At 43.5% G+C, this 27,492-nt stretch overlaps 1 protein-coding gene across 1 annotated transcript in view; it reads right to left on the bottom strand.

Moving 5' to 3' along the window:
- wasf2 (WASP family member 2) overlaps positions 1-27,210 on the bottom strand; it is a 39,125-nt gene extending 11,915 nt beyond the window's left edge. Inside the window, exons 1-4 of the mRNA XM_070898782.1 lie at positions 27,104-27,210; positions 9,674-9,845; positions 7,948-8,082; positions 4,907-5,060 (exon numbers count right to left, since the gene is read on the bottom strand). Coding sequence (XP_070754883.1) covers positions 4,907-5,060; positions 7,948-8,082; positions 9,674-9,806 — 422 coding nt within the window. The 5' untranslated portion in view covers positions 9,807-9,845; positions 27,104-27,210. The remainder of the gene's footprint in view (positions 1-4,906; positions 5,061-7,947; positions 8,083-9,673; positions 9,846-27,103) is intronic.
- Between the last annotated feature and the right edge of the window lie 282 nt (positions 27,211-27,492).

Genomic DNA, 27,492 nt, shown 5'->3' with positions numbered 1-27,492 from the left:
CCGACAGTGCAGCACTCCCTCAGCACTGCACTGGAATGTCAGCGTAGATTTTTTTTGTGTGCTCAAGTTCCTGGAGTGGGACTTGAATCCACAACCTGAACAACTACAAGAATTCTGGCCAATGTTTCGGGTGAATCAGCAATTGAAGTAATGATAAGCCATTTACAAGAAAATCTGATACAATTCCATTTTTCTTTTAGATCTTCTTGTGCAAGTCTCCAACAATTCCATTTCCCTAAACACCTAACTTTGGAAGCAGCAGCTTGCCGACGAATCAAAGGTTCTGCACCCGAGCTCCACCCCATGATTGGACACTTCAACAGAGCACTGAGGATCTGCTGCACTATCGGAGATGCAGCTTTTCGGATGGCACTTTAAACTAAAGCCCTATCTGGCTGTTCAGGTCATGTGAAAAAAATTCCAACGGCACAACTTAAATACGAGTAAGGAATTCTCCTGGTGCCCCAGCCAACACTGGTCCTCAAGCTCCACCACCAAAACACGCCATTCATCTCACTTGCAGCAACATGCTGTGCACAAACTGGTTGCCATATCTGCCTCCTGGACAACTGATTCATTGGATATGAAGCATTTAAAGACCTCCAAGGACATAAGGTGTTCCGTAATATCTAAGAGCTGGAAATTCGGTCCGGCCCGCTACCTTTATCGCCGGGCCATGTGTACCGCCTCAAAGTGCGATATTCAGTTGTCTCGCCCCAAGAAGTGAGTGGAGTGATAAGGGAGGCGTTCCACACTCCTCTTTGTGCGCTAACGGAGCGATACCGTTGGAGACCGACTCAATTTTTTGGTGCTAGGATGCCGGCATCCTAACGCCTAAAAGATGAAAAAAAAATCCTGGTGAAAATTTCAATGAACCTCACCCACACTTCCCCACTACTGCAACAAATAAATAGAAGTTGTAAAAGTGACATTTCAGCCCTTGCCTTGTATCACCCCGGGATCGTTGCTGGACCGACTGTCGGTCTCAGCACCAGGCGCTATGGCAGGCAAAAGACTGGATTTAGCAAACGTGGGGCTGCAGGGGCGTTACACACTCGGTGATGTCACCCAGTGGGCGGGGCTAGCAAGTGCAGCGCAAACTGTCAGCGTCGCCACTAAACCTTCACTGAAGTTTGCAGCAGGAGCTGACAGCACGCCGATCGGGAGCGAGGTGTTTAGCGCTCCCCTGGGGCACTAACCAACCGAATTTCTTGCCCCAAGTCTTTCTTTTCCTGTTAACCAAAAGATTTTGAACCATAGCAATATTATTTATAGAAATAATTATTTAAATGATTCGACCACAGGTTTCCAAACAGAAACTTACAAGGATCCCAGAGCAAGTAAATAGTCACGAGATTTCTCCCTGTTTGGACTAGGCATAACAATAACTTGTATTTATATCGTGTCTTTAACATAGTAAAACATCCCAAGGCACTTAATGTCCCTGGCATACCAGAAACAGCGTACAATCCCTGTATTCCAGATCTCTTCACTTTTCTGCAGATTGTTTTGACTGCTGTAAGTTAATTTTCAAAGCATTCTCTCTAATTATAGCACACTTGACAGTGTCGGAGTTTGGACACAGATCCTGGGATTGTACTTGTAAAAAAAATATATACATATATATATATATATATATATATATATATATATATATATGATGGCTTTCATTCTAGGGTCTTGAGAAGTAACGGCAGGGATTGTGGATGCATTGGTTGTAATTTACCAAAATTCCCTGGATTCTGGGGAGGTCCCAGCAGAATGGCAAACTGCAAATGTAACGCCCATATTCAAAAAAGGAGGCAGACAAAAAGCAGGAAACTATAGTTAGCCTAACATCTGTAGTTTGGAAAATGTTGGAGTCCATTATTAAAGCAAAATTTGGTCAGGCAAAGTCAGCATGGATTTATGAAGGGGAAGTCATGCTTGACAAATTTGCTGGAATTCTTTGAGGATGTAACGAACAGGGTGGATAAAGGGGAACCAGTGGATGTGGTGTATTTGGACTTCCAGAAGGCATTTGACAAGATGACCATAAAAGGTTACTGCACAAGATAAAAGTTCACAGGGTTGGGGGCAATATATTAGCATCGATAGAAGATTGGCTGACAAATAGAAAACAGAGTCGGGATAAATGGTTCATTCTCTGGTTGGCAATCAGTAACCGGTGGGGTGCCGCAGGGATCAGTGCTGGGACCCCAACTATTTACAATCTATATTAACGTCTTGGAAGAGAGGACTGAGTGTAACGTAGTCAAATTTGCTGACGATACAAAGATGGGAGGAAGGGTAATGTGTGAGGAGGACATAAAGAGGCTGCAGGAGGAGGACATAGACAGGCTAAGTGAGTGGGCAAGAATTTGGCAGATGGAGTATAATGTTGGAAAGTGTGAGGTCATGCACTTTGGCAGAATAAAATCAAAGAGCAAGTTATTATTTAAATGGAGAAAGATTGCAAAGTGCTGCAGTACAGCGGGACCTGGGGGTACTTGTGCATGAAACACAAAAGGATAGTATGCAGGTACAGCAAGTGATCAGGAAGGCCAATGGAATCTTGGCCTTTATTGCAAAGGGGATATAGAGTATAAAAGCAGGGAAGTCTTGTTACAGCTGTACAGGGGTATTGGTGAAGCCACACCTGGAATACTGCATGCAGTTTTGGTTTCCATATTTACGAAAGGATATACTTGCTGTGGAGGCAGTTCAGAGAAGGCTCACTAGGTTGATCCCGGGAATGAGTGGGTTGACTTATGAGGAAAGGTTGAGTAGGTTGGGCCTCTACTCATTGGAATTCAGAAGAATGAGAGGTGATCTTATAGAAACCTATAAGATTATGAGGGGGTTTGACAAGGTGGATGTAGAGAGGATGTTTCCATTGACGGGAGAGCTTTTTGGTATTGTACAAAACGTTCTCTACACAAGAGTGAATGGAAAGTACCCGGTGTGTTGCAATCGCATACTTGCAATTCCACGGGCATTTATCGCGAGTCAACCGTTCTTTACTTTCCGTACAACAGGAGAGAAACTTATTTCTCTAATTTTATTAAAAAATGGTAAATTGATGTGTTTAGCACTTTTATTCTCTTCCACTTTCAAAAGGCTACTCAGAACCATCCGCTTTGCAGATGTTTTCAATCAGAGCTAATTTTTCTCTTATTATCCAGTGGACATTTGCACTGCAATGCCGTGGAACTTTTTACACTGATATATAAAGACAATAACAACTTGTATTTATATAGCGCCTTTAATGTAGTGACGTGCCCCAAGGAGCTTCACAGGAGTATTATGAACTAAAACTTTGACACCGAGCCGCACAAGTAGAAATTACGGCAGGTAACCAAAAGCTTGGTCAAAGAGGCAGGTTTTAAGGAGCGCCTTGAAGATGGAGAGAGGTAGAGAGGCGGAGAGGTTTAGGGAGAGAGTTCCAGACCTAGGCAACAGAAGGCACGGCCACCGATGGTGGAGCGATTATAATCAGGGATGGTCAGGAGGCCAGAATTAGAGGAGCGCAGACATCTCGGGGGGTTGTGGGGCTGGAGGAGATTACAGAGATAGGGAGGGGCGAGGCCATGGAGGGATTTGTAAATAAGGATGAGAATTTTGAAATCGAGGCATTGCTTTTGGAATGCAGCATAGAAAATACAGGACACCAAGCAGTGTTAAATAGCATTTTTACAATATTGATAATTCAATTTTAAGTAGTCAAGAGTATTTTATAACTTGTAGTTAAGAAAATCTGAGTGTAAGCCTTCACTCATACTGCAACAATATGAGCAGTTTGCATACAAAGGGAACACAACATCCAGCAATACACTGACCAGGACAGATTCCTGTAAATTTTAGTTAGAACAGAACAAAATGTATTGTCATTCTTCTTTTGTTTACACACACGTGTTTTCTAACAAGTCACATTGGAATAATTGTACTTCCAGTATCAATCCACTGGGGGGGGGGGGGTAGAAAAAGACATTAATGATCAACAGACTGGTCACTGTTGGTCTTGTGGCAGAAAGAACAACTGCTGAGCAGCCTCCAAAAGGGCAAAGGGTGTCGACCATTTGCAAAATCAAATAAGTTTCCAATGCTGAAGTTTCAGGCATATTCAATAAATAATTGCTCCCCAATGTACAAAATTGGGGCTTCAGTTTTCAGTATGCAGAATTCCGAGTAATTCAAGTTAAGTGCCATGTGACTTTTGTTTGACATTGTAATGCACACTATCTTTTTAATTATTTAAAAGGTTGAAAATGGTAAAATACTGCAAGCTATTTACTCTTACAAGATTTCTCAATTTTACCAATTCTGTGACCATACTGTGCTCACTGACCTACATTGGCTCCCGATTAAGCAACACCTTGATTTTAAAATCCCCCCCCCCCCCCCCCGAGATCTCTGCGCTCCCACTTTTCATCACTCAATCATTGGTTGCCGCACCTTCAGCTGCCAAGGCCCCAAGCTCTGGAACGTCCTGCCTAAACCCCTCCGCCTCCTTCTCTTTCCTCCTTTAAGACATCCCTTAAAACCTCCCTCTGACCAAGCTTTTGGTCACCTGTCCCAATATCTCGTGGCTCGGTGTCAAATTCTGTTTGATAAGACTCCTGTGAAGCGCCTTGGGACGTTTTACTATGATAAAGGTGCTATATAAATTGTTGTTGTAACAAGTTGTTATTGTAAGGATTGGGGCACACAGAGGTGGGCAGGCAGAAACATTTCCCTCTCCCTTGTTCAAAACCAGATGGCCTCCTGCCAGAACACCACAATACCATTAAGATTCATCTTACACAAAATGAGTTAAAATCAAAGATTCTTGACTTTCCTTGCTTTAGTTAGTTCCTAAATGAATGCAGGCTCACCAAAATTTGAAATACATTCTTAGTTACATAAACTGACGGTTAGCATCTCATACCTGTAAGGAGTTAGAATATGAAGAGGTGGTGGCTTGTCACATGTATTGTATGTGTCATCGATAGGAACTGGCAGAGACAACCGACAGAACAACTGTTGGTCCTGCTTCGTGGAACTCTTGAAGGCTTTCCTCAGGTTAATAGTTTGCAGCGAAACTGAAAATAAATAAGATTTGTTTAAATCTCCCGCTGTATTCAAGCTGGCATGTACAATCCTTCCAGCATCCCATTTTCATAAGGACTGATAAATACCTTGCCCAAGTAGCTATTCCATGTGCACAGGCCAGCAAGTCTCTGTCGGCTATTCAACTATGGAGAGGCAACATGACTGAAGTTGTTCCTTCAGTCACCCAATATCCACACATGCATTATTTTCCCCACACACAAATCAATGCATTTCAATCAGGACCAGACAGCCTGGTTGCTATTTCATTTCTCTAGCTGAGAGACAGCAAGACCAATTGCAGTGTCCCCATCGCCATCTCGGCTGACATCAGCTCAGCACAGTGCAAGAAAGCTGGACTCTCGAGGGCTGCATCAGTACACCACGCCGTGGTTTTACACACTCAGCCATCGAGGTACACTGCATTGATGTCCGCTTTGTTACGCAAAACCTTATTTTTCAATGGCCCAGCAGAGACAGATGTACCAGTCAGATCACATACTCTAAATTCTGGTTTTCAAGATCTTCGAGACTGCTGATAGCAGAAAACAAAATTGTAATTGTAATAGCAACACACCTCCCAAACCCATGACCTCTACCACCTAGAAGGACAAGGGCAGCAGGCGCATGGGAACACCACCACCTCCACGTTCCCCTCCAAAATCACACATCATCCTGACTTGGAAATATATCGGCCGTTCCTTCATCGTCGCTGGGTCAAAATCCTGGAACTCCCTCCCTAACAGCACTGTGGGAGCACCTTCACCACACGGACTGCAGCGGTTCAAGAAGGCGGCTCACCACCACCTTCTCAAGGGGCAATTAGGGATGGGCAATAAATGCCGGCCTTGCCAGCGACACCCACATCCCAGGAATGAATTTAAAAAAACATGGGAGGAAAAAATAAATGCTGTCGGGACTGTACACTGCTACCAATGTAATTGAAAATACTTCATAGTAAATTAACACACACAGAATCTTGACCAGCTTCTTCATAAAGTAATATACGAGTTTGGGAAATCTCAACCCGGTTTGAGCGTATGCAATGACACAGAACCCCAATGCAGTTCTCCTGGCTGGTGCTAAAGCTGCTGCTCTCACAACTCAAAGTTACTACCTACAACTTGGCACAAGTTGGCAATTGCACTCAGGGCGAGTGGCGTGGGAAGTGAACAATGGGGTCTGAGATTTGGGCACAATATTGAGGCAGAATGAGCCTGATTCGCGGTGCAGTTTCCTCTCATCCAGAGATGGAAAATTTCATTCATTTTGCTTCTAATTTCCTCCCGTTTCTCTACATGGTCTGTCGCTGATTCTTCTCTTGCCTATCTCCATCTCTGGGGATAAGCCATCCACTGATTACTACAAGCCCACTGGCTCCCACAGCTACTTCCTGCAAGGACTCCATTCCCTTCTCCCAGTTTCTCTGCCTCTGTCGAATGTTGCCACCTTCCACATCAGAGCTTCCGAAATGCCCTTTTTCCTCAGCCAGGATTGCGGTCCTTCCCAAGAACCTTCCCATGCAAACACAGGAGATGCAAGACCTGCCCTTTCACTTCCTCCCATCCCACCGACTAGGTCCCCCAAATATTACTTCCGGGTGAGTCAGCAAATTACCTCGACTTCTTCCAACCCAGTACATCCTACTCACTGCAGTCTCCTCGACATCAGGGAGACCAAATGCAGAGTGGGTGATTGTTTTGCTGGACACCTCCATTCTGTCAGCGAGTGCAACCCTGAGCACTTTCATTCTCTGTCCACTTCCACCGCTCTGCCCTCGGCCTCCTGCGCTGTTCCAATGAAGCTCAACGCAAGCTCGAGGAACAGCTTCGCATGTTTCTATTCAGCATGTTACAGCCATCTGATGAGTATTTTCTCATTTTATTCACTCAATCTAATCTGGGGAGTGCTCAATGGGCACTGAGCCTGAAGACATTGCTCCACTGACCAGCATTAACCTGCCTCACTACACAAAGCACAACATTCACCAAATTACATTTTTATTTAAAAATTTGCCAGATACAAATAGAAAAAGCAAGTCCTTCCTTCATTGCATGCAATCACTGTGCACCTCGACTAGCAGCGATAAGATTACAGAAACCCTGCTTACTATTCTTCACACTAACTCACACCACAAAAATATTTGGCGAGATTATGGAGTCTTTCTTATTTTCTTAATATGTAATTAAGGTCAACTTGAAACGTGTTTTTTTTTTAAAAAAGAATTGAAGGAATATTATGCACCAACGTTACACTAATGTTTTTGGGGGCTGCACGGCCCAAAGTCAGCCCATATGCATTTTTTCCCCCCAATTTGAAAGCCATCTCACTGGCTGTGTGGGAACCCTGTAGCACTATGCAGCCGCGCAGCTTAAAGAGAATATTGTTATGCATCGAGGGTTATGGGGAGCGGGCAGGGAAGTGGAGTTGAGGCCAAGATCAGATCAGCCATGATCTTATTGAATGGCAGAGCAGGCTCGAGGGGCCGAATGGCCAGCTCCTGCTCCTATTTCTTATGTTCTTATCTTAAAATTAATACTCGTCTACTAGACCAAGGCTGAGCCATTTGTGTCAGCTACTGGTGCTGTCTTGTGGTTCTGCAACCTTAACTTCAAGTCCTTGTGTCTTCCAATATTTCAATAATCACGTTTAAAAGAAATACCAGTCTGCAAAGTGATGACTCTCTGCTGGTCTGGGGGTGGAAAGGGCAGAGAGTTTGGAGCTGCCTCTAAATTAAGACATGAACGGAGCTAACAGCACAGAATGAAGAGTTTTTCTTCGCACTACTACGAGATGTTTTATATGAACCCAACATTAAAGGAAAGCAACATTCATGTGATCTCGAAATGAACACGGATTGTGCCACCAGGCCATTCTTACCATCTTCTACTTTGGGATCCAATTGCGTTACTTTAACCTGCAGACGGTCAATCCGCTCCCCAAGGCTGTTTACTCGAATAGCAAAGTTGCCCGCTTCCCTAAATAGCTCACCAAAGATATCCTCGGCATATCTACCTGTCAACAATTAAAGAAAACAGGTTAACAGCCACGAATTATAAAATGCAAAGATTGAAATTCTGCACACCATCAGATTCTCAGTTATTTTAGTGCACTTGCAAAGAAATACGCGATGACACCTTCTGGACGATATCCTATTCAGTCAACCAGCAAAATAGGGATTAAAAAGACTGTCAGAGGCAGGTTTGACTTGCATGAACATAAATGCACAGAGTATTCTGAATACAAAGTAAGCTTGAGGCACAGACTGGGAAGGATAGGGGGGGGTTGGGGATGTATATTAATAGCATTAACAGAGTCGTGGCTTTGGCAAGGGCGGTGGGCTCAAGTCCCACTCCAGATGCTTGAGCACAATATCTAGGCAGTAAAGTGCTGAGGGAGTGCTGCACTGTTGGAGGTGCCGTCTTTCGGAGGAGACATTAAACCAAGGCCCTGTCTGCCCTCTCAGGTGGGCATAAAAGATTCCAAGGCGCTATTTCGAAGAAGAGCAAGGGAATTATCCCCGGTGTCCTGGGACCAATGTTTATCCCTCAATCAACACAACAAAGAGATTATCTGGTCATTATCACATTGCTGTGTGTGGGAGCTTGCTGTGCGCTAGTTGGCTACCACGTTTCCCACATTGCAACAGTGACTACACTCCAAAAGTACTTCATTGGCTTCATTTGGGACGTCTGGTGGTTGTGAAAAGCGCTATATAAATGCAAGTCTTTCTTTCTTTAACTGGGAGTCCTGGTTACGAGATATTCAGGAGGGATGAAGGATGATGAAAAAGGAGGTGTGACTGTATTCTAAGGTTCCTTTACAGCATTAGAATTGCAATTAAAATAAAACGACTTGAATTGTAGAGTATCAAATACAGTATTTATACCAGCTAGGCTCAATATCCATTTTCTTAACAGTACACCATTTCATTTTCTTTTCATTATGAAGATATAAATAACAACGTTCCGATGATTAATTTACAGAAACAAAATTAGAGAACCTATATTTACATTTGCTTCCATTTATGGAGGCAGACAGCCATATTTCTAGGTGTCTGCACAATCCATCCTAGACACTTCCTTCATTCTGGAGCTCAAACAGATGTTGCAGTATTTCCTATGATACACTTCCCTTTATTTGACTGCACCATTTGAAAAATATTGATGAGTAAAATTCATCAGCTGCCATGACATAGGGGACACTGTCAGCAAGAGAGAAGTTATGACTAATTGTCAGTGAAGAGAATGAATCCCACCATGTAAATCAAAAGCTAATAACAAATAACTAAAGGCCAGGCGTGAGCCACCTGATTGCTGCAGACAGTGTACAAGGGTTTTTCCGAAGGCTAAATAAAACTTGACCTAGAGACAACTCAATACAGCAGTCTTGTGTTTTATTGAGATTTCGATCAGACACACAGCTCGTGCAGTTTTATTGCACAGGAATAGGGGCCAAAAATAGACAGAAGTTTATAATTTGAATCTTGCTTTTTTTGGGGTGTTAGAGTAATCGGACCTAAACAGCAATGTTTGAAAGTTGCACACACAAATGGGCTTTCTTTTTAAGATTTTCAAATTTGAGACAGACGGCCCATCATACTTACTCAAGCTGCCAAGCTGCCGGATGACATTTGCGAGCGTAATATTTGTCACACATTCCAATTCACTTTGAACACCATTAGGCAGAGGCTGGCGGCAGAGGTACCTCGGCTCAATGTTCCTCGTCACTAAAGGCATTGCAGTCCACGGTCAGAACCCAACTCAAGATAAAAAGACCTAGAAATGCAAATATTAAAAAAAACTTGTGAAAATCCTGAGTGTAAGACGGTTTAATAGCACAGAACATGTAAATAAAAGCTTCAGCCTGGATTTATTATCCTTCTGACATAAATAAAAGCAGCCTATATTTTAAGGCCAAAAATACTCCACACCTGGTCGCCATTCCAACTGGATTCCCGCAAAATAAACACTTGATAAAATTACATTTCCTTTATAGATTCCAGAAGTTATTTTTATAGATCTTATTGAATGGCGGAGCAGGCTCGAGGGGCCGTATGGCCTACTCCTGCTCCTAATATGTTCTTAACTGCCATCTTATCTTCGCAGAACAGTTAATATAGACTTCCTTCAAATTTATTTTTAATATGTGGATGAGCAAGAAAGGGAAAGAAAAAGGAGATGTGATCAATTGTAAATTAAACATTATGGATTGGAGGGTGGAAAGAGAAGTTCTGAAATTATTACCCCTTCCATTTGCTTTTCAGATTGTACTTTGGAAAAGAGTCAACCATTTGGCTCACCAAAACTGCTCAGAGTTACAGTTTTGTAAAACAACCATCTACTCAAGAACTTAAGTACCAATAATAAGGGCAGTGTTTTACAGCCTGTAGCTGTTCAGCGAGTCTATTTTTGGCAAGCTACAGAGGAAACCGATCTCTTACTGCTAAACTTAATACAGGCTCACTATATGCAGGATTTGATGAGTACAGGCTCACTATATGCAGGATTTGATGAGGATGGTCTCCTCCATGAAACATCCACCCTCTGCAATACCAGAGTTATAGCTGGACTGTCAAAATACTGGACCAGCACCACAAGAATTCTTGGTGTTTAAGCCAGGAACTTGAGCACTGCTGGAGCCACACCCTCGTATAGCACATCAAAAAATAACTGCGCAGAATGTCTGAGATACTCACTGCACAACACTAGCATCTAGAATTCTGAGCCCTGTACACAGTTAGATTTCCATTTAGAACTTCTAAAACCTGTTGAACCCAGGGCTGTTTGAGTATGGATTAAACCTGAAATGCCCTTCCATGCACCAGGATCAACATCATGAAGGATTTGGTCCATTGCAGATGCCTCTGGTTGAGGTACTTGGATGTGCATTTGAAGTGCTGTAACCTACAGGGCTACGGACCAAGAGCTGGAAAGTGGGATTAGGCTGGATAGCTCTTTTTCAGCCGGCACAAACACGATAGGCTGAATGGCCTCCCCCTGTGTGGTAGATTTCTATGATTCTATGAACATCTAAATCTGAAGCACTGAACAAATTCTAAGTATTATAAATTTGCTGATCTTGGCCTAAGACCGAACATTAGGTGTTATTGGAGCACTTTATATTGTGCAGTCTGAGGAACATTCAGGCAATAGCAACTGTATAAATACAAATCTCATCTGAAAAAGATACTAACTCCAGGTTCGAACACTCAACCCTGCTTCATTTTGCCTTCCAATGATGCAATGAGATGCAATGACAAAGAGCTGTTACATAAATAGCGGAGACTGTTCCCCTAGTGACATTGAAGCCCAAGTGTTGTGCAGATCACACAATAAATCCCACAGCAGATATTCGTCCAGGAGAATTCTCCTTTTAAGGAGAATACTTTTTGTTTAAATCAGAGTACGAGAGATACTGAAAATTACACTTTTCTGATACAAATCACAAATTCAAGAAAACAAAATCACACCAACTCACAAAGATCTGGCAGGACTGGCAATAATTACAGCTTAGTTCAAAGGGTTAAAAATGAGTGCTGGTAAATTCATTGATGCAACTGTAAATCTCGTCAACTTGCTCTCTGCAGCATAAACATCTGTAAAGATATGATCAGACCGCTGAACTAGTATATTTCATCAAGATGTCAGACTTACTGGTGCTCAGAAATATGTTAGGATAACAAACTCATGCTGTATATTGCTAAAATCGTATTTCAGTTCACGGACTAGAGATTTCCATCGGAAACGTTGCAGTTCTTCCGAAGCTGCGTTTGGAAACAGCTGCAGGCTGACTAGTAAAGGCAGCCGAGCTCATCCCAGATAAACAGGCATCTCAGAATAGCTGGTCCACATTCCAGCATTGGTCCAAATATTTACTGGCTGACGGCCATCTAGCTTGCAGTTTTTTTTTTAAAGTTATCGCATCACTCTCCACCAGTATGTGGCACTTTCCCCACCCACACCATTTTCACCCAAATAGTTCACTATTCTAAACATATTTGTTATTTCATCAACTGGAATCTGCAGGAAAAGTATGCACATATGCCATAATTCGAAGAAGAGCATTTGAGTTCTCCCCGGTGTCTGGCCAATATTTATCCCTCAACCAACATCACAAAGATTATCTGGTCAGTGTCACATTGCCATTTGTGGGAGCTTGCTGTGCGCAAAGTGGCTGCCACGTTTCCCACATTACAACGGTGGCTACACTCCAAAAAGTACCCAAGTGGCTGTAAAGCACTTTAATGTCCGGTGGTCATGAAAGGCGCTATAGGAATGCACGTTTTTTTTCTTTTATAGCAAGCAGCACGGTCACATCATTTCAAATATCGATTTAAAAAAAAAAAATGCTGTATACAGTCTTCATTTCCACATTGTTACAGCGTTGCATTATTCTTGCATCTTCACAGACTGTAAACCAAATAGTCTAGGTTCAATTGAGACGAAAGATTCACAAACCGATTCATTGCACAGATATTTTTTTTATTAAGTTATTTTGTTTACAGTGATACTGGGCACCTGTACAAAAAAACATGAACTCGCACAACGAGAGGAACTTAAATAAAGGAACTACAATTATCAGTCAACAAAACAGGAGACCAGCCATCTCAGCACCATCAGTTGCCTGGAATGTACCAATATAAAGTACTGTAGTTATTACATTTCACAACACAGTTCTTGTGAAGTCTCACCAATGAGTTTACAAGAACTCTCTCCATTAGTTTCTTCTGAAACAACTTTGCTCGTGTAAAATAGTTCTCTTGAAAACAGTTGCACACTCCATTCAAATGACTACATTTTAGTGATGCAAAGACGTATTGCTTGAAGCTTAAACCACAACTCAATTTTCAGGGAATTATTTTCTGTCCTGCATATTAGGTCCAAAAGCATGCAATGACCATTCTTATTCCAAACATTTTCAGTGCGACAGTATTACAGGAAAACAATACAGCATCCATAAATCAAACAAAAATTAAGGGAAATTGAGAGGCTCTTCAGTAACAAACTTAGCTGCAAACATGGGAACAGGAGATGATCATTCAGCCCCTCGATCCTGTTCCACCATTCATTTAGATCTGTACCTCACCATTTACCCGCCTTTATTCCATATCCGTGGATACCCTTACCCAATAAATATTTACCGATCTCAAACTTGAACATTTCAATTGACCCCCAGCATCCACGGCCTTTTGGGGATGAGATTGCCACTACCCTGTGTGTGAAATGGTGTTTCCTGATTTCACTCCTCAATGGCCTGCTTTGAATTCGAAGATTATGCTCTCTTGTTCCGGATTCCCCCACCAGAGGAAATAGTTTCTGTCTTCAGCCTGTCGAATCCCATTATCATTTTAAACACCTCAATTAAATTGCCCCTCGACCTTTAAACCCAAAGGAAAACAAAACAAATGCACCCTTTAAGCCCTGGTATAATTCTGGTGTATCTGCGTTGCGCGCCCCCCCCCCCCCCCCCAAGGCCAATATACCTTTCCTGAGGTGCAGTGCCCAAAACTAACAGTGCTCCAGATGGGGTCTGACCAAGGCCCTGTACAGCTGAAGCCTCACTTCCTCACTCTTGTATCCCAACCCCCTTGAGATAAAGGCCAACATTCCATTAGCTTTTTGATTACTTTTTGTACTTGTGTACATAGACATCTAAATGACTGCAAGCTAATAAAACATCTACAAGATGCTCTGCAGCAACACACCAAGGCTTCTTTGGCAGCACCTCCCAAACCCACAACCTCCACCACCTAGAAGGACAAGGGCAGCAGGCACAAGGGAACACCACCACCTTCAAGTCACACACCAGCCTGACTGGGAAATATATCGGCCGTTCCTTCACCGTCGCTGGGTCACAATCCAGGAACTCCCTCCCTAACAGCACTGTGGGAGCACCTTCACCACACAGACTGCAGTGGTTCAAGGCAGCAGCTCACCACCACCTTCTCAAGGGCAATAAATGCTGGCCTTGCCAGCGACGCCCACATCTTGTGTACGAAGAAAAGGCTTATCTGGCCAGAGAGGACTGGGCATTCATATCACCCAAATATGAACTTCCCCAATCCTCAAATGAAGGTCTACAGACTTAAACAAACGTAGTTTGAAAACTGAATTACAATAAGTGTATGCTGTTGCTTGTCTACTGTCAGGAGTGCTCAGAGCCCACCCCTCAATATAAATATAAATAGGGTCAATTCTACAGCACTAGTTGGCAAGACCAACAGAACCACTTTTAGTTGTCGTGGTTCTATAGAATACCAGGGGCGACATCAGCAAGCAGTAAATTAAAGACAGTGATGCCTTCACCCATCACATCACATCCAGTAAGCATCTTTCAAGACAGCTCCCCTCAATGTGCAACTCCGGCCCCGATTTAAATTTTTGAAAAGGAATATTTTAATATACAATCCCAACTGATCCCTTTTTTCTATAAAAAGGGAACAACAACCTGTATTTATATAGTGCCTTTAACGTAGTGAAATGTCCCAAGAATATTATGAGATTAAAATTTGACACCAAGGGCGCATAAGGAGAAATTAGGGCAGAGGTCAAAGAGGGAGGTTTTAAGGCGCATCTTGAAGGAGGAAAGAGAGGTAGAGAGGCGGAGAGGTTTAGGGAGGGAGTTCCAGAGCTTAGGGTCCAAGCAGCTGAAGGCACGGCCACCGATGGTTAAGCGATTATAATCAGGGATGCTCAGGAGGGCAGAATTAGAGGAGCGCAGACATCTCGGGGGGCGGGGGGGTTGTGGGGCTGCAGGAGGTTACAGAGATAGGGAGGGGCGAGGCCATGGAGGGATTTGAAAACGAGGACAACATTAATGTGTTAGCAGCTGTCAGGAAGTAGGCTACAGTGGCCATGGGATTTACCCTCAGACTGGTGGAGGATGTTACCCTTCCTCTGCACTTCCCTTAACAGATTGGCCAAGATCGAAAACTCTGGCAATACATCTGCATCATCACACAAAGCATTCTTTCATCTTCAAGACAAAACAAAGGCATTTGAAATGAGTATCACTGAGTTCAAGAGTTAAAGGTCAAAATCCCTACCACTGACTTACACAAGGACAATCTCAAGGACCTACCATAAAACAACTCAATTTCTCCTTTCTCCTCCCATGAATCCAGCTTCAGCAGCATTCCATGGTAATGGACTAGTAATCCAGTGAATGGGAGTTTAAAATCGCACTGTGGTCATTTGAGAATTTGATTTAAATTTTTAGAAATCTTGAAATGAAAAGCTGGTGTCAGTGAAGGTGACAGTGAAGCAGTCAGATGGCCATAAAACCTAAACAGGTCACTAATGCCATTTAGGAATGAACATAAGAAATCGGAGCAGGAGTCGGCCATTTGGTCCTTCAAGCTTGCTCCGCCATTTAATAAGATCATGGCTGATCTGATCTTGGCCCCATCCCCACTTCCCTGCCCAAGGAAACCTGCCAATCTTACCCGGTCTGACCCAACGAGACTTCAGTCCCGCACCAAAGTGGCGCCTCTGCACTGCCCCCTAAAGTGGCCTAACAAGCCACTGAGTAGGATTGCTATCGGCAGTTTACTGCCACAGTCTCAGAGCAACTAGTAATGGGAAATAAACGCCAGCATTGCCAGCGACACCCACATCCCCAGAATGGAAAAAGCACCATGAACTAAGGCCCCGGTCCAGTGAGAGGCAGTGAGCTACAAGTGGCCCCAGGATTGAGTATCAATGATGCGATCTACGCCTTAAATGTGAGACCAGTGGGTGAATTTACAATTAATAAAATCAAATTTTTCACTGATACATCCATACAACAAACTACAGGGAAAAAAATATTTCATTTTGGTGAGCTGCATTTGTTTGCACAGTACACAAGTTTCTGCAAAATCAAACCCTTCGAAATTCATCAATTTCAAACACTATAAATATCATTGCTGACTTCATGGACTACAAGTAAATAGCTGAAACTGTAAAGAATTAAACTCGTGCGGTGTTTTGTTCTCCTACCAAGGTGTCAAAAAAAAAAGTCACATCGTGGTTGCTCACCAGTTGCATGACACACTGTTGCTATTTCCACAGACTTCTGCAAAACTGAAGCTTCCTTATCAGCCAGTTCACAATCCGTCACCGCTCTGCAGCTTTTCACGGACCTTTTCCTCTTCTCCAAAAATCGCAAAAGTAAAAAACTTATGAAACTACAAGCGCCGAAAGGACTTGAAAATGCTCTGAGCCAGCTGATGAATTTCAGTCCTCATTTTGGGACATCTGAATTAATCTCTAAAATGCTCATGATTCAACGATGAGTTCACAGCTTGATGTGAACCTTTGATTGTAAAGCAGTTTTTTCATCTCCCCCTCCCAACCTACACATGGCTGACAACTGATTGAGAAGATGCTTTCCCCCTCCCCCACAGGCTTCTCTGATCTCAAACCACTTGCAGGTTCACTTCCTGTTGGATGAATACACAGACAGTTTAAATACTTGCCCCACCCATCCACAATGCTTGAACTGCAGCACATTTGTGTTACTGTTTACTAAGCTACAGCACTTTTGTGGGTACTAAGGGAATCAAGGGATCGGGCAGGAAGGTGAAGTTGAGGTCGAAGTTCAGCCATGATCAGAATGACCGAGCAGGCTCAAGGGGCTGTAAAAACTACTCCTGCTCCTAATTCTTCTGTTCTTAGCCACCGAGTAGCAAATATTGTGTTTGCTTGGGCAAACTATATTATTGATAAGTAGCCAGAACATTTTGTGGATTGGGACAATCAAACCAGCACAACATTTCATGGATTCATAGTGGAGATCTTCATAGTGTCTGGGAAGTGTAACAACCCGAGACTATCCCGATTAAGTGAGATCACCACACTTCAGACTTCATCTCTCAGATTTCGAATGGTTGCCAAATCAGACATGGAGAAAAGCCAAGCGTTTTTGAAAACTCTGTTAGATGCACGGCTGAGTGGTTTATGCCAGCTGACAAGCAATGCCAGGGTAGCTGGCGTTATCGCAAGTGGACGTACGGTTAGAGAGGTGGAAAGTTTGTTAGGTTCTTATCTTGGGTTAGTAAAACCATTTATTGGTTCAAATACCGTGCCCTGGTTTGGCGAGTGTTTTTCCAATCTGCCATTCATAAAAAAAGAATTCATACAGCAGCACATGGTGCATTCCAATAACCAGTGTATAGAGGAGATTCTTTGTTGCACTCCCTAGATTATGTTATCGCTTACCTAGTCTCCAGATCAGAAGGAGCCCATGATGGGTTTCCAGTGGTACTAAACCCAAGGTATCAGCAAAATAACTTACATTTATGTAGCGCCTTTAACGTATTAAAATATCCCAAGGCGCTTCACAGGAGTGTTATCAAAACAATATTTTGACATCGAGTCACATGAGGAGATATTAGGGCAGATAACCAAAAGCTTGGTTGAAGAGGTAGGTTTTAAGGAGCGTCTTAAAGGAGAAAAAAAGAAGTGGAGAGGCAGGGAGATTTATGGAGGGAATTCCAGAGCTTGGGGCCTCGGCAGTTGAAGGCACGGCCAACGGTGGAGCGAGTAAAGTTGGGGATGTTCAAAAAAAAACATGGCAATTATCAAAAAGGGAAAAGAAACCAGAAGTATAGCTTTTGTACATCTTCAAAAAGTACAAACACAAATTAGTTTTGTCATTTGTCACAATTTAAAAAAGCATACAAAAAACTTTTTAAAATCAGCAACTAGTTTACTGTGCACTTTTGTTAAACTTCCTACTGGGCAGTGAAATCCATGAATGTAAATGAAAAGAGCCTTCTTACGTGTCATCAATAATGATACACTTTAGGAAAACAATCTGATCTCTTCAATGTCAGTTGCCTGGCCTATTTCTCATTACCTTTTGCTTGAGCTTGAGCTACAAGATCTTCACTAGGATAGTTAGCATATGTCCAAATGTTAGACAAGAACATATGATAGATAGCATGTTGTTGTCGCAGAGGTCAGATGACAGATAGTGAATTTTTGCCTTCACCATAATTCTTTGGATTAATAAAAAAATGCTATAACAAATGATGAAATGTAAAGCATTTTGTAAGAGCTTTAGTTCCTGTGCCAACAAGTTCGAATTGAATTGCCAAAACTCACACCAAAGAAATGACCACACTGTGGGCCCAGGTTTCCACATGATTTGCGCCTGATTTTTAGGAGCAACTGGTGGAGAACGGACTATCTTAGAAATCGCAATTCTCCACATTTTTTTTTCTGCAGTTCTAGTCAGGTAGAACAGTTCTACTTGGCAGTGAGAAGGCTGCAAGTGCTGATGGCAATGTGCTTTTATTAAAAAAAATGTTCAAAAATTAAACAGCTACAAAGAACTACAAAAATGGCCGAGTGCCAATGTTTCCTTCACACTGCGCGTACGCGCACACGCAGCGTTGCTGGCAGGAAAAAAAACTAATTTAAATAGTACCCGCCCCCTCCCACTTACAAAATCGGCACGAGTGTAGGCTCCGCCCCCTGGGCGCCGCGCCAGGCAGACAAGGAGCTGCAGAACGCTCTAGAATCGCGAGTTTTTTTTTAGGCGCCGTTTTAGGCGCAAAAAACAGGCACCCAGCTCGGAGGGGCGCCCGTTTATCGTGTGGAAACTTGGGCCCTGTGTCACAGGATGACCAGGGATGTACTTACCCAAGTTCACAGTACAATCTGCCCTTTAAAAACAAGTAATAGATGAGTAAAGTTCATTGATCAATCACTGAAAAAACATCAAGTCAAAGGTTCTTCCCCAAACTAGCCCAGACTTATCCTCAAGAATAAATAAATCAGAAAAACCATTTGCTCCTTTATATTTACCTAGAAATGCACGTTACAATAAGGAAACAGGCCATAAAACCCAACCAGTATGTCAGTGTTTACACTGTACACTAGCAGTACTTCTGGTCACATTTATCCACTCTGCTCCTATTCTCTTCAACCCAATTTACTTTGTCCACCTATTCAATCTAATCTTGAATTCCAACATAGCCTCAACCACTACCCATCTAGATAATTGAAGAAACCAGTGTGGTCAACTTAAATGGTGATTATTTGACCGAAAGAGGTTGAAATTATTTTCCATTCTACAATTACATTCATTAGCGTTGTGCACCATGTGCAAGGTTTTAAAATACTACAGATCATCACAGAACCACATTCCATTAAATTCTACATCACTTTATAGCAAAGCATCGCACAAATGCTCAGAATGCAACCTCCAGGTCTAGACAAATGTCTTCACAAAAACCAGCGAAATGCCCGATAGGATTCCCGTGTTGGAAATTGCCGAGATGTTTACTCATTACATTCTGCGTGCAAGCAGCAAATTCAGTTTCACATTATTCATTCTACAAATACTTGCGAAACACAAAACTGAAACAGTTTTAAAATATTTTATATTGTTGCAACATAAGAAATTAAGCAATGGAGTGAATTCAGTTTACAGTAATTATACTGCAGTATTAAAGATTTAAACATAACTGATCTTTTCTAGCATTGATGATATTTTCTTCAGTCTCTTGGTATCAACATGTAACTCCGTTAAAATGTTTGTCAGTTAACTACACTAAAGTGATATCAATCTCAAATCAAATCACAGATGATGTGTATTAACAAAAACCCATACAAATGACATACCGACTGAGTTCACAGGAGTAATTGTGGAAACGACGAAAGAATAATGAGGGATTCACGGAGTCACTGTTGGAATGAGAAGCTGCTGACAGCATACTTTCACGTTACAATGCTTCATACTGGAGTCAAATGTGCTGCATCATCTAAAGGGAACATCTCCATCACCGTTGCAAGTTCCCCAGATACATGGAAAACAATTCCTTATTCACATTGTTCAAAATGATCTTTATTTTTGAACCAGACAAGACTAACATTTGATAAATGGGGTTGGTATCAGGGAATCCAGGCAAATTTTACTTTTTTGTATACTTGGTGGCAGAATAAAGTACTATATATCACGAGTTACTGGAGCAAGGATAACCGATGACATATACTACCAGAGATAGGACGCAGCTTTCCCAGAGCAAACCTGCTCAGCAAGTGACGGTTACATCTCACCAGAAGGGACGAAGTAGAAGGAGTGTATTCACCAGCAACAAGTTCAAGCTACAATCCATTGATGAAAATGGGAGAGAGATTCGGAAGGTTCACGTAGTTGCTTACACTTCATAGCCTAATACAACTTAAAAACCAACAAAATCTCGTCATTAATGATTAGTACAAGCGATATTAATTGCATGCCATGGATCTGTTTTGAAAACAATGTTTTGCAACTAATGTTAGAAAATAATTTGATGAAACAGTAATAATGATGCAGTGATAATTGGTATCAAGTTATATTTCTTTCAGATCGGTTCCAGTCCAGTCAAAGTTCAAGCTCAAATTAAGACAGAGGAAACCTTCAGCCCATCAGTCATGAATGGACGTGAAACTAGGTCCCACAGCTGAAATTGAGTAGATTGGGGTTATACTCTCTGGAGTTTAGAAGAATGAGAGGTAATTTCATTGAAACGTACAAGATTCTGAGGGGGATTGACAGAGTAGATGCAGGGAGGCTGTTTCCCCCTGGTTGGAGAGTCTAGAACCAGGGGTTCACAGTCTTAGGATAAGGGGCCGGCCATTTAGGACTGAGATGAGGAGGAATTTTTTCACTCCGAGGGTGATGAATCTTTGGAATTCTCTGCCCCAGAGGGCTGTGGATGCTAAGTCCCTGAATATATTCAAGGCTGAGATCGGTAGATTTTTGGGAGTCGTGGGGAATCAAGGGATATGGGGATTGGGCGGGAAAGTGGAGTTGAGGTCGAAGATCAGCCATGATCCTACTGAATGGCGGGGCAGGCTCGAGGGGCCAAATGGCCTACTCCTACCCCGAATTCTTATGTTCTTATGAAAGGCTACCAATCTAACCCACTGTGCCACTTAGTTCAGTTACAGACATTTCTAATGGATAACTGGACATGCACATTTGAAGTAACATTGACTGACAGGAGCAGCTACCAGTTAGGAAGGATGACATTTACAGAAAAAGTTAGCAAAGTCCAAAGTCCAAAGTCCAAAGGACATGAATGAACCAGATGCGTGTTTACGACAATCAGGTAGTTTCATGGACACTTTTTATTCCAAATTTATTAAATTAACTGAATTGAAATTCCCCAGCTGCCGTGGTGGGATGTGATCTCAGGTTTATGGATGATTAGTCCAGTAACATAACCACTATACTATCGTACCCAATATTGGTTTCCAACATGCAATGTAAAGGAAAGGAAATACACATGATATCGTTTTTAAGAGTAGATGCCTCAATGCTTAACAAGAGTGTTATGCCACATGACACAATTTATTAGGTCACTAATTTATGGCGACCAAAAAGCCTAGGGTTGCTTTTATAGCATGGCAGTCTGTCACTTATTAATCTTCATCATCATCATCGGCAGTCCCTCGAACGAGGATGACTTGCTCCCCACGAGTTCACAGGTGTTTCAATTAAGGACCCTATGTTTCAGTCCTGAACTCCAATGGAGGAGATGGAAGATGCCCGTGCGTGAATTTTTTTTAACGTGGGGTGCCCGTTGCACACCAGCCACCACACGGGCTTGACAGAGCTAGGTCTTGGTCCAGTGGCAAGAATTAACCAAGACGACTGGAGACCTGCTCTGCTGCACGGACCTGGCGCGCACACATATCGCAGTGTGGGCTGGTCCGTGCTGCCCCTGGGCCCACGCCTCTTCTGGGCCCCATAGCCTCATCAGTCGCACCTCCGCCACAAACTCTCGCCGCTCCTCCGCCATAAACATTCACTGCATCTTGCCAGAAACACTCGCTGCTCACCCGCCCCGACCTTCCCACTCCTCTGTGCCTGGGTCCTGCCGATGTTCCGGCCCACGCACCAAAACGTCGACCGGGGTTTTGATGACATCACCCAGTCGCCCATCTCAAAATCATCGCACACTTGGAGCAGCTCCCACTGGAGGTTGAAGTGGGATGCTCCAACTCTTTTACTTCCCTACCTGCGGAGCTGTTCTCTCGCAGGTTGGGGGGCCACGAAGTTCCAAGTCCCGCCGCTCCAGCTCTTTTATATTAATTCATATTCAGATCAAGTGCCATGATTTCAGCCAGTTACCTGTGAAGGCTAATAATACAATATGCACTACATTTTTTTTTTTTAAATCGCTTACTTCTTTTAAAGCCCGGGATACACAACAGGATAGATGGCATATACCATTTTGGTACCTCAGACCTGAAATTCTTCAGGGCATAGTGCAAGCATAAGTGACAGGAAAAAGGAGGGAACTCGAATACTGGGTCCACACCTCAAAGATGATGCAGAGAATTCTCGCTGGGGGACAGGTAGAAGTTCTGTCTGCCCCACTGAAGGCCTAACATCAGGCAGAGGCAGGTCAGCAGTATTGGAGCACTCTCACCAGATTTGCCAGCTCCTGTTTTCCAAGCGACCTGGACCAGAAAGGTGACAATAGACAGGAAACAATTGCTTGTACCATTACAGTCAAGTATTCGGCTTCTATCCTGGCCTGAACACAGCAGATAGCTGGAATTTAGCAGTGTTGGGATCACATGCATGTCTATCTGACTGCCCCTCCCATAATCTGAAAACTGTGCACATACTGGAAGTTATTTCATCCCCATGTTCCTGGGCTGAGGGCGAGCTAAATGGACTGGGCATGAGTGTGGGGAGACGACAGATTGGAATGGATAGGATAATGCTGTGTGTTTTTTCCTTCCTTCCCCTAACCTATTACTACCAGACCTGAGGAGCATGTTCCCAGTGCTATCGAAGCTCAGGATCATCCACCAGTGCTGTTAAACATATGTGGGTGTGGAATCTCAGTAACTCAGGATTAGTTCTACCCTGTGGTGTTAATCATATCAGCAAATGCCACCACACAGCAGAACTTTGGGTTGTCAGAAATCAAGTCAGAAATAGTTTGCATTCCATTAAATACTCCATGTTAGGGCACAATATGAAATACTTCTTTTTAAACCTTAGAACTGTGGTAAAACTCAAACAAGAAATCACAGGAAAGTTCAATAATGAGGACCACGATTCAAAGACTCAATACGTTAATGTCAACGCAACACAAATGTTAAAAATATTCAGCCTTAAATTGGACACTCGTGATGTCCGCGGCAATGATGGAATGACAACAAGCAACTTTGGTGTAAAATTGTTGTTTTCAACATGGAAGAAATGATAGAACTGCAACTTTCCACATCCTACTTACTGACTCACATTTCCCAAGTAATTCAATGGTGAAATAATAGGCACACTGTAACAGAAATCATTGCAGCTGATCAGGAAACAGCACCGGTCTGGGGAAGGCTCTATTAACTGAACTGTTACTTCCCCCCTGCAGTCTCTCTCTCTCTCTCCCCTCATGCGACAGATCTGCTGTACATTTCCAAGATTTCCAATTGCATTTCAGATTTCCACATTTGCAGGTTCTTTTTTTTTTAATCTCCAAGATATATGTCGGATAAGTTAAACTTAACTATTGGCATTAAAAAAAAGCTTATTTTTTACAAATAAAACTATCTATTGCTCAAAGCCCTAGTCAGATTCAAATGTCTTCCCTCAACTTGTCACTCACCAAAGCAGTAACTTGTGGGAAGACACGAGGATAGTTGAGTCCACACCCAAGTATGACTCAATGATTGGAATGGCTGTGCACATATTCAATAGGCCATTTGACACTGGGATTTCCAACTTTACAGCACCACAGGAGATTCCAATTTGAGTAACAAATGCTTTTTAAAAAACTAGTATAATGGGGAAAGTGAGATATTCATATCTAAAAGCAGATTGCTACATGCAGCTTTTAAGCATCACACTCGAAGCCATGGCAAAATTTGAAGAAAATATGCATATATAAAAATATAATACAGTGAACTCAGTTCAAAGTTGCTTACTTCAAATGATCTGATAATTCAGTTTTAAGGAGGATTAGGATGTGAAAATCTAGATGTCTCGCTTAAAATGAGGGCGCTTAAAATGCATCACAATCGGGAACAAAGTATTTCCCCTTCCTCAAAATGAAGCAGCATGAAAGTTTAAATGGCCACAATGCTTCAGTTGAAACATTTTGGTGAAATGTCTTCAAATCAGACCATCCACCTTCTAATGTAAAGAGTTGATACTAAATACAAGCAAGCAAACTAGAAATAAAACTGACACCACCCAAACAAACAACCTTTCAAGATAACAATGAGATCATTGCAAACCTACTGTTGCTCAATATAGATGCATCTAAATAGTATTTTACAGGAGACATCTTGTAAAAGGAACTTGATGCAACAAGTTACAGCCAAATATAAGACTTTCTCTCCACACTTGCTGAGTGTTTGCAGCAGTTTGTGTATAGATGTAGGAATATTGACTGAAAACATTACATCTGGAAAATCTTCCCAATGGAGGGTAAAATGACCCCCAGAGCCTAAATTGAGACACTCCCTCCGCTGTCAGCCATAGCTCAATGGGCAGCACTCTCGCCTCAGAATCAGAAGGTTGTGGATTCAAGTCCCACTCCAGAGATTTGAGCACAAAAATCTAGTCTGACACTCCCAGTACTGAGGGAGTGCTGCAATGTCGGAGGTGCCGTCTTTCAGATGAGACGTCTGCTCTCTCAGGTGGACATAAAAGAACCCACGCGTTATTTAGAAGAACAGTTATCCCCGGTGTCCTGGGGCCAACACTTCTCCCTCAACCAACATCACAAACAGATTATCTGGTCATCATCACATTGCTGTTTGTGGGAGCTTGCTGTGCACAAATTGGCTGCCATGTTTCCTACATTACAACAGCGATTACACGTCAAAAAAGTACTTCATTGGCTTTGGGATGTCTGGTGGTTGAGAAAGGCGCTATAGAAATACAAGTCGTTCTTTTTTATTTATAAAAGTAATGCAAGTATAATAAAGTTAAATCAAGATTTGGGAATCTCACTCTTCACAGTTTGTTGCAGCATTTTCTGTGCACAGATGTGTATAGATGCAGGAATATTGACTGAAAATACACACTGCTTGGAAGATCTTCACCATGGAGGATAAAATAATCACCAGAGCCTGAATAGTGATACTCCCAGCTCTCCTTATTTAAGAATATACTTGCCTTAGAGGGGGTGCAAATTAGGCTCAGATTGATTCCTGGGATGAGCGGGTTGCCCTATGAGAAGCGATTGAATAGAATGGGGCCTGTACTCTCTGGAGTTTAGAAGAATGAGAGGTGATCTCATTGAAACATACAAGATTCTGAGGGGGATTGACAGGGTAGATGCTGAGAGGTTGTTTCCCCCTGGCTGGAGAATCTAAAACTAGGGGTCACATCTCAGGATAAGGGGCCAGCCATTTAGCACTGAGATGAGGAGGAATTTCTTCACTCAGAGGGTTGTGAACCTTTGGATGCTGAATCATTGAGTATATTCAAGGCTGAGATCGATCGATTTTTGCACTCGAGGGGAATTGAGGGATATGAGCATCGGATGGGAATGTGGAGTTAAGGTCGAACGTCAGCCAAAAAGACTTCCATTTATATAGCGCCTTTCACAACCACCGGATGTCCAAAATTCTTTACAGCCAATGAAGTACTTTTTTGAAGTGTATTCATTGTTGTAATCTAGCAAATTATCTTTTTTAATGGCGGAGCAGGCTCGAGGGGCCGAACGGCATACCCCTGCTCCTAATTCTTATGTTCTTAAAGTTTGCGTCAGCTGTGGCTCAGCGGGTAGCACTCTCGCCTGAGTCAGAAGCGTGTGTGTGCAAGTCCCACTCCGAGGGACTAGGATAACAAAAAAAACATCCGAGGCTGACACTCAGTGCAGTACTGAGGGAGTGCTGCACTGTCGGAGGTGTCGTCTTTCAGACGAGACATTAAACCAAGGCCCCATCTGCTCCCTCAGGTGGACGTGAAAGACCCCATAGCACTATTTCGAAGAGCAGGAGAGTTCTCCCTGGTGTCTTGGTCAATATTTATCCCTCAATCAACATGACTAAAAACAGATCATCTGGTCACCCTCAAAACCTCCCTGATAAAGTGCAACATCCCCACCAACACCTGGGAGTCCCTGGCCAAAAACCACCCTAAGTGGAGGAAGAGCATCCGGGAGGGCGCTGAGCACCTCGAGTCTCATCGCCGAGAGCGTGCAGAAACCAAGCGCAGGCAGCGGAAGGAGCGTGCGACAAACCTGTCCCACCCACCCTTTCCTTCAACCACTGTCTGTCCCACCTGTGACAGGGACTGTAATTCCTGTATTGGACTGTTCCATCACCTGAGAACTCACTTTTAGAGTGGAAGCAAGTCTTCCTCGATTCCGAGGGGCTGCCTGTGAGGATGATGATGCTATTTGTATAACAGAAGTATTGTATTATAGAAATTTAAGGGACAGGAGGTGGCCATTCGGCCCATCGTGTCAGTGCCGGCTGACCAAGAGCTACCCGGCCTAATCCCACTTTCCAGCTCTGGGTCCGTAGCCCTGTAGGTTACAGCACTTCAGGTGCACATCCAGGTACTGTTTAAATGTGGTGAGGGGTTTCTGCCTCTACCACCCTTTCAGGCCGTGAGTTCCAGACCCCCACCGCCCTCTGGGTGAAGACATTGCCCCTCTAAACCTCCAATTGCTTAAAATCTATGTCCCCTGGTTGTTGACCCCCTTGCTGAGGGAAACAGGTCTGTCCTGCCCACTCTATCCAGGCCCCTCATAATTTTATACACCTCAATAATGTCTCCCCTCAGCCTCCTGTGTTCCAAACAAAGCAGACCCAGCCTGTCCAGCCCAGGGTGTGGGAGCTTGCTGGGCGCAAATTGGCTGCTGCGTTTCCCACATTACAACAGCCACCACAGTCCAAAAGCTGCGCCACTGGCGGTAAAGCACCTTGGGGCGTCCTGAGGTGGGGAAAGGCGCTATATAAATACACGTCCTGTGAGTTGGCCGTAATTAATCAGGAAGTTGACACAGGCCCAGGGCCCTGTCACCACACAACAAGCAGTAATAATAATAATAATAATAATAATAATACAACTCCGCGGCTCTCACCCTGCCCGAGTGAGCCTCAGGCTGATCCTCCTTCTCCCCGCAAACACAAAGTCAGGCACAAGCCGCCACCGCCGCCATTGCTGCTCTCCGCGCTCCGCCCGCCAGTCCGCCCGCCCGCCCGACCTAGCAACGCCCGCGCCCGCCCCCGCCACTTGCTAATCAGCCCCAGCCCCCGCCCTCCCGGCCCGCTCATTGGTCCGCACCGCCGTCAATCTCCACCAGCGCTCCTGCTCATGAGCCCAGCCCCGGGCTTCCACCGCCCATTGGTCCGCGCCGCCGTCGATCATCCTGACGGCACTTCCGCCCCAATAGGGTGACGTCATGCTGATCCGACTCCTCCGGCCAGCAAACACCCCGGGAGAGCCCATTACACAAGCAGGGGGGGGGGG

Source organism: Pristiophorus japonicus, chromosome 14 (assembly GCF_044704955.1).
Source record: "Pristiophorus japonicus isolate sPriJap1 chromosome 14, sPriJap1.hap1, whole genome shotgun sequence".
In the NCBI taxonomy this organism is placed as follows: domain Eukaryota; kingdom Metazoa; phylum Chordata; class Chondrichthyes; family Pristiophoridae; genus Pristiophorus; species Pristiophorus japonicus.
This window is presented reverse-complemented; position numbering and strand designations above follow the sequence as displayed.